The sequence below is a fragment of the Galleria mellonella genome, unplaced genomic scaffold (genome assembly GCF_026898425.1).
Source record: "Galleria mellonella isolate WM207_F2 unplaced genomic scaffold, CSIRO_AGI_GalMel_v1 utg139, whole genome shotgun sequence".
Classification (NCBI taxonomy): Eukaryota; Metazoa; Arthropoda; class Insecta; order Lepidoptera; family Pyralidae; genus Galleria; species Galleria mellonella.
The window spans coordinates 3760204-3775455 of NW_026441995.1; the positions used below are offsets into that span (position 1 = coordinate 3760204).

At 29.5% G+C, this 15252-nt stretch overlaps 1 protein-coding gene across 1 annotated transcript in view; it reads right to left on the reverse strand.

Annotated features, from left to right (window-relative positions):
* LOC113517946 (thrombospondin type-1 domain-containing protein 7A-like) overlaps nucleotides 1–15252 on the reverse strand; it is a 127254-nt gene that overhangs the window by 26045 nt on the left and 85957 nt on the right. Inside the window, exons 3-4 of the mRNA XM_052903434.1 lie at nucleotides 1589–1688; nucleotides 818–925 (exon numbers count right to left, since the gene is read on the reverse strand). Of these exons, the coding sequence (XP_052759394.1) occupies nucleotides 818–925; nucleotides 1589–1688 (208 nt within the window). The remainder of the gene's footprint in view (nucleotides 1–817; nucleotides 926–1588; nucleotides 1689–15252) is intronic.

Consider the following 15252-nt stretch of genomic DNA (forward strand, 5'->3'; position numbering starts at 1 on the left):
CGACGTACTCGATCAATGTTCACGAGTGACCCAGTTTCGTAATGTCATAAGAATGCACGCGATCGGTCTAGATATGTGGCAGTAAAATTTTAAGATGGGTATGAAATCTTGACGACAATACCGATAATACGTGTATGGGTAAAATAAAAATATTTAATACCCTTTTGAGGGAATGTTCTACCAGTGGATTGAACATTTTTCTCAAAAAAAACTTAAGTGAGAAAACGATAAACGATTTAGAATCCATAATTATTTAATAATAATTTTAAATGCGTAACCCCACCTTTGGAAATCTTAAATTGGATTTAAACTCCATTAGCTGTGGAATTCTATTAATATTATAAATGCTGATGTTTTTAAGGATGGATGGATGGACGTTTGTTACTCTTTTATGCAAAAACTACTGAACAGAAGTGAATGTTTGGTACACGGATTAGTTATATCTTAACTTAGCATATAAGGTACTGCTTCACGCGAGAGAAACCGCGGAATATTGCTAAACTTTAATATGAGCGGTTTCAAAATTATATCTCGTTTTACAACGCATATTTCTTTGGAAAAATGTTCAGTTTTATATGTAGTAGGTATTGTAAAAACTCTATAGTCGTTTTTATTAATGTTCTATAATCAAAATATAAAATACAAAAATATAACAATATAATAATTTATGACAGGTGGTAAAAAATGTTGACAATTTATATTACATCCAGTAAAAATAGTAGCAATTTCTTCTGGATAGTTATAGTACTATTACAGGATTATTGATGGCCAGTGAACGATTTTCAAAAATTAGGTAATCAAAGAAATGTACACTTACATGGATTCGACGAATCGTCCGTCTTTCTTTCGACACTGGACCTGTCGGCGCTGCAGGCCGAGCCGTGGTGTATAAACCAACGAGTCAGGCTCTTTTTGTATGTTGTACCTGAAATGTTACAGAAAAATAATAAAGATATTAAAAAAAAATACGACAGTTCTGCTTTTATAGGTCTTATATATATTTTAGTATATTTTTATACATTAAACTGAATAAATGTATAAATAAGAACTAAATAAATGATCAATCATTGCTTCTGTTCTACTGGTACTCGTGTTTCTGTCGTCTAGTAGCTGTGCTTGCATGGTTGTGTTTCACCTTGAAGACTATCATTAGCTGTCCATTGTTGAACGTAGATCTCCTCTTTGGAGGGGTTTTGTTAGTAGTTGCCATGCTTGGCAGGCGGGTTGGCAACCGCAGTTAGGCTTTAGTGATGTTTTAAGAGGAACACTCCTGTCCATCTCTCGGTCATTAAATTCCCTTAGTCGCCTCTTAGGACACGTACGGAAAAGAAAGGAATGGCTTATTGTATGCCGGGACCATACCGCGAAGGGTAAGATAACACCTTAGCTATTAGGAATGACAAAATATGAGGCACAGTGTATATTGTGACATCTATGATGTTATCCAGGTCTATTGGTATCGTTTGCCATTTAATGTCGAATAAAAAAAAAAACCGTGTAATGTATCTATTATTTACTGTACACTGTTTTATTTTATAAAATTCTGCGTTTATATTAATGGATAGTAAAGTCAAATAAATATATTTACATTTCAATAGACTTAGCAGCGTGTTCGCCTGGTTCCTGAGTTGTGCAGTCAGTCCACTGGCCCACGTACACAGTATAATCTGTGTCTGACAATTCAGTGTCTGAAACAAAAAATATTAAAATGCAACATTTGTTAATAACACATAATCCGTTTACGCCGTGCATGTCTGGCACGTACTGAGATATAGCCTGCTATAAATATAAAGTTATTGAAAAACCGTTTATGTGTATTTTTTACGGTTATGCCGTTTCAATTATATCGGCAAAGTGTACATTCAATTACGTATTTTTTTTTACTGTATCAATGATATTAAAACTTGTAGTAAATTGTTAAAATGTGAGAGAGGTGAGTCTCCATAATTGAATTTTATAAGCATGAAATATTCCTGTAACTGATACAAGCTGATGATATTCTAATATTATTTGTTCTGTTGATCGTCCATTATCTTAATGGTAAATGGAAACGTTTCGTAATTTTAATATTTATTTTGGTTTCGCAATAGTTTTATTTAAGTACAATTTTTTTTAACGGATGATAATGGAGTAGTAACTTCTCAAGCGCTAAAGGTATACGCTGGCGGTGCACCAGTGAGGGATGATCAGTGAGAAAGAAAAGACAGATTAGTTAACCTATCAATTTTAAAAATTTCCAAAATTTTTTGTTTTAACTTCTATTGCTTTATATCATTTTTTTTAATATTATTAATATACAGACATCGCTTAATGACAATTTTATTATATTAATAAGTAGGTATTGTACCTCAAATTATTTTATTATCTTGATGAAATAAAATAAAGTCCTCATCAAAGCATGCATTAGAAATGAGTAATTTCTATAATAGTAGGTAACGTAGCACAATTGTTGCTTATTTGCATATAATGTTCGTGTATTTGGTCTGTAAAATATTCACGCTTTATGCTTTTCCTGGCATATATATTAATTTATGAAAGTCTTTTAATGCATTGTAATGTATAAAAATTACAGTCACTAGATATTTGTATACCATTGGTATGTATATAAAGTTATGAATTATATAGTGGAAAGTGATGGTAGGTGTATGCTATCGCCTACATTAACTGTAGGTACGTACAGCCATTTTTGTTAGACAAAGACAAATTGAAGCCTATAAAATCAAAGACAACTAAATCCGAATCTGTCAAATGTTCAGGATACTACAAAAAACTTAGATTTTGTCAAGGATATGAAACGATATTCTTATTTTAAACGAGATTGAAAAAAAAAAATAGAATATTACTAATAATTGGAATTTTAATTAATAGAACTCCCTTTATATTTGGGTACAGAGTAAAAATGTTTAGCTGCTTTTGATTTTATAGGCCTCAATTGGCGTAAATTGAATAAAAGTTGGTAGATTTTATTAAATGAAATGAAAGAATGATAAAAAGGAAACGCCATATATAATTGTAGATCATGCAATCACAAACAAAATATCTCCTTTTCAAAATACACTATTCAACTAGAGAGGACCAAGAATATTATGTTTTTGTGCATTATAGGTTTTTGTATTTTATGCAGGGAAAAATTATTAATTCACTTTTGCGTCATTTACTCATTTCTATTTGTTCTTCTTTAACCAAAGATTGTCTATAAGAGATTGTTCTAGCGATAAAGCCTTTTGTATCTTTATGTTTATATTTAAACCTATACTTTATGCTACTGTATTTCATTTTAATTGTTTAATTGTCATTATATATTTTATGTTTCTGGTGCAATAAAGAGTTAAATAAATAAACATATTGCAAAGAATATTTTATAATTGTGGTGAAATCTAGAATTGAACGAGCATAACAGACTTCAAAAGTGTTCAAAACAATATGGCAATAACATTTTTAACAAATAAAATAAATAATATTATCATAAAAAAAATACAAACGAATTGAGAATCTCCTCCTATTTGAAATGGGTTGAAAAGAGTGGTTTCGGCTCTCTATTCTCCTCTATTTGGCTATCTACATATCCTATAAGTGATTTAGCTTATATACGTATAGGTATATTACATTTTTATAGGTTTTATATTTTACTAGCGACCCGCCCCGGCTTCGCAAGGATGCAATGCCGCACCGCTATGTCCCTGTATTTTAAATCTGTAATATCTCCGGAAATAATCATTTAAATTACATGCTGTAAAGGGCCATATTGATCTATATTAAATGAACAATGTAGTTAAGGTACTTAATTGGATAAAAATTAATGGTGTATTGCTTAAAATCACTTCGTAAATAAGCTATTTTTCCCCGTAAAATGTAAAGAATAAAAAATGGCTATTGTGGGTTATCCTTAAGAGATAGACATATACCATCGCGGACTTTTTTGTTGACCTTTTTAAGGTGTACAATACTGTAGTACATTATTTTGATTTATCTCGTGTGGTTCAGCCAGCGTTTGTAATGTAAGCGCAAAAAATATGTTTATTTACGACATCACATTAGAAATCTCTAAATTTATCAGTGTTTCTCTGCAATATTATGCATGTATTATACATATAAACCTTCCTCTTGAATCACTCTATATATTATAAAAAAAAAACACTTCGAAATCCGTTGTGTAGTTTTAAAGATTTAAGCATACATAAGGACGGACGGACAGCGACAGTGACTTTGTTTTATACTATGTAGTGATAGGCTGTAAATCGCACTAATTAGGTTGAAAATTAGCGAGTTAAAGTCCAAAGATAAACATAACTAGAAGGGGCCCCTCTAATCTTATTAAATTACTACACAGTATACCGTTTCCAACTTGTCGAGTACGCGGAGAGCTTACAACACACGAGTATGGATTAGCTGACTGCAGCAGTTTCTGGGGTTTATGTAATTAAGTGTGCAGAGCACCAATGAATCAGTTTATGCGGTCGGTTGACTTTGTTAGAAATATTTTAGTGAACTAGGTATTATTTTACGGAAGTCCATATAACTGTTTAATCAATTAGAATGATTTAATTCCGTTACTATTTGTATAAGTGCGACTGCTAACATTTGAAAATTGACTGCTGTTATTATTAGTAAAAGTTTTATGACCTTTCATATTAGTCATCAATCTTCAACCGTTATTCTTTTTACGCATATGTTGTGTCACGTGTTTCAAATTAATAGATCGCTGCTTGGAGCCTAGTGTTGATCATTCGGCGAATATTCAGTTTGAACGCCAAAAGGTCAACATTAGTCTCCGAGCAGTGATGCATTCGCACGTATACTACTGATAGCAGAATTAAACAAAATAATTCTAATTGACTAATCAATATTTATATAAGCAATATTTGTTTATATTTATATAAGCAAGGTGGTTCGGGAATAAGTAAAATGTATTTAAGTTGACAACAATTTGCGATATGGAATATGCATATGATTTAAAATTGTTAGAAATATTTTTTCCCGATTATTATTTATTGTTTAGACATTATATCTATATTTAAACTTTTTTGTTATTCACTTCGTATTTAATTGCATTATATATTAAATACCACTTGCAAAATAAGCACGGGAAAATAAAATACGTGAAACCCTTCATTATTGGTCGAAGCGAAAATAATGTCACCATCCACGCATCAACTTTATCAGTATCAATTTTCATTATGATTTAAAAATGTTTAAAATTATGTTCATCTAAAATGGAGCCAATTTTTTCTATTGAAAATTATGTATCAAAGTTTGCCGTTAATGGTTAAAATAACAGTATCATTGCGTTTAGGCTCAGGACAGTACAAAAAGATCACAGACTAAGTTAAAAATAGCTTCTTCTATGATCTGTATAGCAATTAAATCTGAAAATATATATGAAATAACTGTCGTCATCCAAAGCCCGCGCAAAATGGCGGCGATTAAAATACTCAAATGTATTTAATGCTAATAATAATATTATTAAAATATGAACGTTATTTTGACAATATTTATACTTTTTATTAAGTAATAACGATGTATATATGCATGATCCTTCTTAAAAGGCTTGCGGATTTTATGCATATATGCAATTTCTCTGATGTTGCGGTTGTCTATGGGCGGCGGTTATCACTTACCACTTGCTTGTTTGTCGCTATATATATATATATATATATATATATATATATATATATATATATACCCCTCACTTTACAGGCTATATTGTTATATATAAGCTTAATAAATGTGTAGTTCACGCCCGAATAAGCCTTAGCGATGCTTGCTATTTTTGTACCTTGTTAACTTTATCTTTTTACTTTGAGAGGACCCGCATTTTTGGAGGCTTGTTATCTTTTATCGTTTGAGCAAAATTTGATATTCTAAGTATAAACAGACTGAGAAAAACCGTCATTTCAACTGATTGAAGCTTAAGGAAAATATTACAAGCTCCAATAATAAGGTTTCCTTATACTTTTTTGTCTGCTATAATATACAGGATAGACGGCACGTTGCATTGTATAAAAGAGGTCATAGATTTGGATTCTCGGTAGGGCTAATTTAGAAAAGTGTGGGTGTTTTGAATTATATCCCCAGATATTTTTGTGTGGTTTCTCGTATAGATCTTTATTTACAGGTGATAGTTACCATTTTTTTCAGGTGGGTACCTAGTTTATTATAAGAAGTTGTATAAAAAGTAGCACATAAAATGTGTTCAAGTTTGAGAACCAGATAATTTATAGATTACGAAAGAATACATACTCATCCTAAGCGGTGTTCATTATCATATTTTCGAAACCAATTTTAAAGTGGATGCCTACATCGTAGGATAATATGTTTTTGCACAGAAGTACTATGTCTTCCACTTAGATCTTCGACTTGCACATTATTTTAAGTCGTATATTTTATAGTTCAGAAGATATTATGATTAACCAGTGAATGGAATTGCCGTTTTTAACCCGATGACTGTAAAGTAGTGATTGTAGTTTGAGAAAAAAGGAATAAAATTATATAAAATACATTAAAAACCTATTAGCTTTTTTTTATGCAACTTAAAATGGCCAACAAGTTGACGGCCCACCTAATGGAAAGTGGTAACCGTCGCCTATAGACATGATATATGACATAATAGAGTATACTGTTTCGCCAATGATATCCCCCATGCGTTGCCATTCCTGGGGAAGGAAGGTGACATTCCTCTGTACCCTGTAAATTCACTGCTATATTCCACCCATCAAACTGAAACATAGCCATGTAAACACAACTGCTTCACGGTAGAAACACGAATGGCTTATTGTATATAATATGCAATTTTCAAGGCATTTATTAAGGCTAATTCAATCTTTCTGGCGTTTACCTTTAAAAAATTGTCTGTAATATAGTCTTAATCAAGGATTGTCAAAACTATTTCGGGAACAAAATGGACAAAAGTTACTTTAATTAATATCCAGAATCGTTTACACTGAAACATTGTTAAATTTCGTACCTACTATGCGAAAGGCGGTAAATTATATCTATACTCGTAAACAATACGAGCAATAGAGCGCTCTATTGTTTTGATTTGTATGGCATCTTCATTTAATTGTTCGGAATATTTCGTTGCAATACTATTTCTAAAATAGATATTTAATAAATGTATTATATTGTTAGAATCTTGGACAAACACGAAAGTACAGATAAAAGTAATACTGTGGATTTAGGCCGATATTTTTAATAGTATATGATTAAATGATGAACGAAATTATTATTAAGTCTAATTTAGCGGTTCATTTATCATTTGAGATTTCTACAGATTTAAACAAAACTTAGTGGTTGTAAAGTTGTTGTTTACCATAATTATCTTTTTTTTTTAAATATACAATATTAATTATTTGAGGCCACGTTGTGACAAAGCTATTTTTTTTTTTTTCATTTATTGTGACTTTGGCGAAAGCCATCAGCCAAAAAGTAACAATTACAAGGTAACAATATAAAATTACAAGACAAATTACAAAAATTATTATAGTTATAAATTAATTATAATATACTAAGAAAGTAAGTTAAGTAGAAAAGTATAGGTTACAATTACATATTTAAATTTCACCTATTGTTGAAGTAATATAATTAAAAATTTCTTGGTACAAAATGGTATGTTTTAGTAGATCCTGCACTGAAGTAGGAATATTTTGACATTTTAATAAATCTTGACATTGACAAATAAAAAGTAACCGTTGAAGTGAGAATTTAGGACAAACAAAAAAAATATGATCCAAATCAGAAAAAATGTTTTGGCAGTATTTACAGATAGAATTATCCAATAAATTAATACGTTGCAAATGTGCAGGAAATACAATGACCTATCCGCAATCTACTTAATGTAGTATAATATTGTCTACCAAGAAAAACATTAGATTTTTCAAACCAAACCCTCGTTGAGTGACAAAGCTAATGACTATTTAATGCAATAGCTGCTGGCATAATGGCGGGAAATTTGAATTTTTAATGTAACATTCTACTGCAAATGAGCAAAGATCATATCTCATTCATCCATATATAGTTATACAGAATGTAGTATCATTCGCTTAATAGTGATGTATGAAAACTCCTAATGTTCTCTTCTAATGATCTGTCTGATTCTAGAATAAGGGCACATGGGTATGCAACCTGGGCCTTCCCATCCACTGTTGTTTTTGACTAGTATCCCGTATACAACTGCAGCGTCTTACTTTTCTTTTATCCTATAAATCTATAGGATCTTTTACCCAATATTTCTATAGGAAAGCATTGCAGTTAATTTGAATAGCTAAAACTTACGTGAAGCAATCATCTATTGAATCTAAAAAACTATACCTATGTCAAATACCTCAAGAGATTGTTATACCATATTATTGTTTATTTGTTAATTAGCATGCTGTGTTTCCTTTAAAATAATTGTACACTTAGTATAAATAGACAGAATTTTAATATTAAATCTTATCAGTGTAACAATTGCTAGGAGACCGAATAAAGATAAGATAAAATAAAGATAAAATAAAGATAAGATAAAATAAAGATAAAAAATAACATAATCCCTTATTCTTCCTTTTTCCTTAATCCTTTTCTCTATACAGTAGGTGGCAGATATAGTAGCAGCCGATTGTAAAACCTAAAGCCAAATCTTTGTGTAAATAAATAAGTAGTATAAGGGCAGGAAGATAAGGAATAGCTACTGAGTGAATCTCTACTACTATTTTAAGTCTTGATTTATTATTAAAACAGTGTATTTAAAGAGCATTCAATTATTGCTACATTTTCTTGAGATTAATTTATTATTTCTGGCCGAAGTATAAAAAAATTCCAGATCCATCTAATTTGTACGCTTAATAAATTATTGTAAATTTTTCAAAGCTCTTAATCAATTGTACGTTTAATAATTTATACGTTTGTCAATTCGAAAAAGCAAACGTTTATATAAAATCTATACAACCAGTTTATTGAGTTTGAAAAATAACGTATTTAAAAAAAAAATAAGTTTAAAAAAGTTAATGATTGATAAATATTGTCTTTGTTTTTTAATTAATGGCAACTACTGGTAAAATCCCCTAATAGAAAGAGGTCTTTGTTCATCAGTGGACTGTTAACGGCTGATGATGATTCAATTCAACTTTATTTAAAAAAAATGGGATTTACAGATTTGCTGATAATGATTGTCTTTGTTCTAATGATCTTAAAAATTAATATACGCGTAAGCGCGTTTTTTTAAAAGAAATTTGAAATTAGCTAAATAAACTTGTGTTCCATCCTTTTTATTTTTACTTAGCAATAAATGACATGTATTATGAGTTGAGAGTCCACAAGTGAACTTTGAAAGAACAAGTAACAAAGTACCTACTTACTTGGTTTTCGCTCATAATAAGCATTCCATGCCCGCAATGCCACGTCTTTGTGGCAAGTTATTGATGCAGAAATATGTTTCTTGGGAAACTTTTGTAATATTTGGTATTACTTTTAAATTTATGTCAGTGTCTGAGTTCTAAACAAAATTTTGTCTGTTGCCAAGGGACATATATAATATTTACGTATGTCGCATAAGTACAGACAAGGTAAAGAGTAATTACCTACACTTACATCATATTTAATGGTTCAGTTTCTCAAAGTTAGGATTTGAAAAGGTATTATTATATGAAAATATAAAAAATATACGTACCTATTAATTTGTAAGCGATTATAAAAGGAGCAGAATCTCAATGCTCCTATATTTCTTTTGTAAATTATGAATTTATTTTAATAATTATTTTAAAAGCAATAAGATCTATTTACTTTCATATTGGTCGAATATAAATTTTGTCATGATTAAAGTAGCTAGTAGAAAAATATACTTGTTTTTATGTATTTAAATTTTAACTTCAAATTGTTTTGTGTGTAATTTTTGTGTAAGAATATAGAGAATAACTTTTAATTTTTTTGCTTTTTGTAAACATAGAAATCAAAAATTTGTTTAACTAAAAAAGAAAAATAGTTTATAATCACAGGAAATTATAAAAGAGGATACAGATATTGTTATCAATCTATGGAGAATATTGAGTTTGTCTCCTATTGTATTACGTCTATGGTATATGTAGTAATCTAGCTAATTGGTGGTTTGTATTCACACACTTAAACTTAAAAATGTAAAGTAATAATAAAATTATTTAAAAGAGCAACACGCAAGTTTCTTGTCGTTCTTTGATTAGATTAAAAAAAATGTAATGACTGTTCAAAAGTGCTTCAATGTAAGTTTATTTGAATAAATGATTTTCTATTCTATTCTATTCTCGTAGAAAGAGGACCTAATTTGTGAGTGATCTGTTAGCAAAGATTTTGGAATAGTCTGTTAGGATCACGTTAGGATTAATTACGAGCACACAGCAAGTATACACATGACTCATATTTTATTTTTAAATTTGGAACACTTTTGTTTTTTTTTATTTATGGTTTACTTTGTCTTATGTATCAAGAATAATTTTCTTCAATCTCATGTTTCTAAAAATTTCCAATATCCAATTTTATTTATGCATACAAAACAAAATTAAAGAAATTGGCGGGAGTTTTATCTTGATATTTGATAAGTGTAAACGAATCTTTATTTCAGTGATGTTATTGGAGGCGGATCTCAGAAATTAAATTGTTGGCAACTTCGCCCGTTTATTGTAATTTCTATTGTCAGCGCAGTTATCTCGGTTGGGACTAATTGAAAATTGTTTGGAAACTTACTTGAAAATATTGATTAACTGTCTAAAATATATATATATGTATAGATAAAGATAGATACTAATTCTTATGGTGGTATACACTTAGTATTTCAGATAGAGAAGGACATAGGTACACTATGTTATGTTAGTAAATAACTATATTCTGATCATACGGACAAAGTCGTAGATTGTAACTAGTTTCATTGTAAACTACAAATTTTTTTTTTTATTTTTCACATTGTGCCTAAACATAAAAACACAGATATCTTCTTAATTATTTCTTTCATCTTTCATTCACAAAACCATAAAATGTTTTCATTTCAAATTCATGTACTGAGTTTGTAAAGTAGTATGTACCGACATCACGAATTCGTGAAGTAGCCGGACGGGCTGTCTCTTGCAAGGTTTCCTTAATGGAACTTGATTAAGTTGAATAAGACGTTGTTTTTAATTAAGAAAAAGTTGAGTGGAAGCGTTTATAGAGGGGAATCGTCTAAAGAGGGCAAAGGAAATGAATGGGATTTATACTCGTTTGTTGTCTCTCGGATTTCATCAAATTAACGACCGGCGGCGATAATGTAATTATCATAATTCGGTGTACATTGTTCAAATATCTACAGTAAATTCATATTGACTAAAAATTATGATGTTTAGTTAACAAATGATTTAGATTAGGATTAAGTTTAAATCATTTGTGGTTGAGTCAAAGGACATTACGAGCGGAATGGTAGATAGATTATCATTATGTTCTATACTAGTTGCATCTCACAGTTTCTTTCGTGTTTGTATCGTGAAAGTTCCAACAAACGAAGACCCTCTTTACTTTTATTATATTAGTATAGATAGATAAATAAAAAAAAATATATATAAAAAGAATATTTAATTATTTTAATATGGCGAGGGATTAAAAATAAAAATGTTACCAATACTTTTTAATTCAGTATGTCATAAGAGACCATTAAAACTAGTATACAATAAATACACCAGTACAAGAAATAGAATTTTTTAAATAAATCTTTATACCAAGCCATCTGGTCAATAAGGCAATACTTACGAATATTATAAATTTGAAAGTAAGTTTGTTTGTTTGATACATTTTAGTACTTTAATTACCTTAACCAATCAATATTTGATATACATGTACTATTTGGGATCGAAAAAGACAGGAAAAAATCAGAGTAATTCACTTCGTATTAAGCAATAAGATCATATAAATAGATAAATAGATAGACTTTTATTGTTTTCTCCATAACATTGCCATAGTAAAATATTATAAATACAAACAATAACAAGAAAATATACACTAAGAAAATAATGGGTGAGCTTATCGCTAAGAGCGATCCCTTCCAGGCAATCTTTGAATATAGAAGAGTAATTATAAACAGTTTGACATATGTATACATATATCTAAATAAGAAACGTTTCATAAAATGGTAAGTTTTCCAGTGGTAAGTTTTTGTTGACATGTATTATTTTTGAAACAAAACAAAGCACTCTATCAGTGTTACAAGTAATTCAATTCAATATTCCCCGGATTAAGTAGATTTGGAATTCTGACAAATGATACATATTTATTTGAAGTCTATTCATAGATTCGATCCATTGTGATGACGCGAGAATATTATATTTTTGCATTTCTGAGAAACTCACTGAGAAACAATATAATTATATTGCGGTGCACATAAGAATTTGAAAGTCAGACTAATTTTAGTAAATGGCATTTCAATTAATTGCAATGGGAAAATTGCTTTGAGATACGAGCAATTTGACATACGAGCAAGGTTACGGTACGAATTAAACTCGTATGTTGAGGTACCACTATATATCCCTAAGCGTCATTCACACAGAGGTATCGAATCGCCATATCTTAGGAACGTGCCACCGGTTATTCTTGTACATATACATATATCAGGTAAATCGGTATTAATATTGCTGCGACGTTTTAGTATGTATATAATAAGGCGTCATCGTCATCATATCAGCCGTTAATTGTCCAGTGTTGAACACAAGGCTCCCCATACTGGGGAGTTTTGCCAGTAGTTGCCACACAACAAGGTAAGCTTGTTTATTATGATTGGTGTTTATTATTATTATTTGGTGCCGTGTACTGCCTTAAACTTGTGACGCAGTATTGTGCTGTAACCATAGAGTTCGAGTTTGCATTTGCATAAGGATATTCGGTCTGATAGGAATGCATAATGGTGTATTCCGGATCTCCTGTTTGAATACATACCTATATCCTGAGATATAAATATTATGTCATGAATATGAATTAGTAAATTATTTTAATATTGTGTGTATATTTTATTATTTGAAAGTAAATCAGGGGATTTTCTTGCACGGAATTCGTTTTCTTCTTTTCAAGCGATTTTCAAAAGCAAGAGGTTATTAAGTCACTTGCATAGGTTTATGACACAATTGTGTCCAGATATTGCATTATTATGCGATTATTTCGTCAACTGTGATTATTCTTTACAATCGAATGGGTTAATTTGTGTAAAAAAATTCAAATTGTAAATTTTATACTTTACTAGCTATCCGTCCCAGCTTTGCACTACAAGAAAGATAAATTAGCATTTATAATTAGCTTAAATATACAAATTTTTGATGCACTGTTTTACGTTATTGTTATTTTTGTAAGGATTTTTAAATTTTTTGTTAATAACATATCCATTTTTTAAATACAAATACTAGCTAACCGGTCCAGTTTCACATGAGTATATAAAATAGGTAATAAAATATAGCCTATGTTACTCGCTGATAATGTAGCTTTTTACAGGTGAAAGAAGTTTTAAAATCGGATTGTGATTTTTTTTACTAATCTATTACAAACAAATATACAAAAAAAAAAAATCTTTCTCCCTCTCTATCTTTTTATAATAGTATAATATATCTATAGTATAGTATACTATAATAATATCATATAAAATAAATCCTGTGAAAAATTAAGTGTTCTCATTTATAAAGATAAATTTCAAATCAGTGTTTTCTTCTTCTAAGTAATAATAGGCATTCTACTCATGTAATCCCCATTTCGCATTACTTTACCGGTAGATTTGCACTGAGAGAGTTTTGCATAACCTGCCGTAGATACCATTACGTTATCTTTTATTGCCGTAACTTAACAATAAATGGGTTATTACAGTCTAAAGGGTAAATATTGTTTTATTAATAGTAAAAATTTACAGAAAATCATATTCTATTATCAATATAACCAATAATCAATATAATCAAATATAACCAATGCTAATATCAAAACCATATAGGTTTATATGAATACTAAATATAGTGAGACTTTATTTCAACATTTTTTAATATTTAGAAAAAAGAATAATTGAATGTACCTATCAATTAATTGAGATTGTCATTTATATCTGTATTATTTTATTCTTTATGGAGGATTACAGCGAATATTATATTTATTATATTAATGTAACACCTTAATGAAACTTGTATATTATAATGAAATAATATTAGTATAGACTAAAAGGTTTAAAGTAAAAAAAACATATTTTTTATATATAAAATAAGTATTTTATGTATAAATGTATATATATGTATATATTCCTAAAGGTATGCATTTACGTAATATATATAATGAATAGGTAAGCAATATAATCCTTAAGTATTTCATTTACTAGAAAATTGAAATACCAAAGATTAGAAATAATAATAGGCATTTTCTTTCTACGTTATCGATCCACTTAGTGTAGTTATTATATTTTTAAATTCAGTATTCAACATTAAAGAGGTCAAAGAAATAAGGGCGAACAGTCCTTATTTTAAGGAAAAATTTGACCTTTAAACAGTTTCACTTTTTAATCAGCAAAAAGGGGCCGTTAGTGAGAAATCCTTATTAAGTTAATTGCCCCTCGTCCAAGGTTATATTTAATTAAGCGGAAATCAATTAGAGGGTCACAGTGATGTAAATTATGTCACTATTTATTCTATTTAATTCTTTAAGTTTTAAATATTCTTAAAATAACTTTTGATTTAATTTTATTTGTATTTTTACTGAATTAAGCGGATTGTCATGAATGGTTAATCTATTAGTGTGAAAAACTTTCACTTTTTAAATCGTGAATAACAAATTTTTTTCGTTATCTGTACTAGCTGTTTTAATTGAATCTAATTTAGATGTTTCATTGATTAGTTATTTATAAACAATTTTAAAATCTTTTAATGTTGATTGTCTTCCTAGAGTAATGGTATATAAAATTTTATATCTATTTTTTAATCTTCTGGTATTGCAGGTGTTCATAGGCTACGGTAACTACTTACCATCGTTTGGGTCGTATGCTTGTTTGCCACCTCAGTGGTGTACAAAAAATATTATCCAAACTAGCAATACTTGCTAATAGCAGCCTCTGTCTTTTTTAACTACTGATTTTTTTTTGTTTTATAACACAGGGGGCAAACGAACATATGGCTCACCTGATGGTAAGTGACTACCGCCGTCCAGGATCACCTGCAACACAAGAGGCTTTGCAGGTGTGCTGCCGGCTTTTTAAAAAGGAATATGCTCTTTTCTTGGAGATTATGATGTTGGATCGGTTCGAAAATACTGCTGCTGGAAGTTGATTTC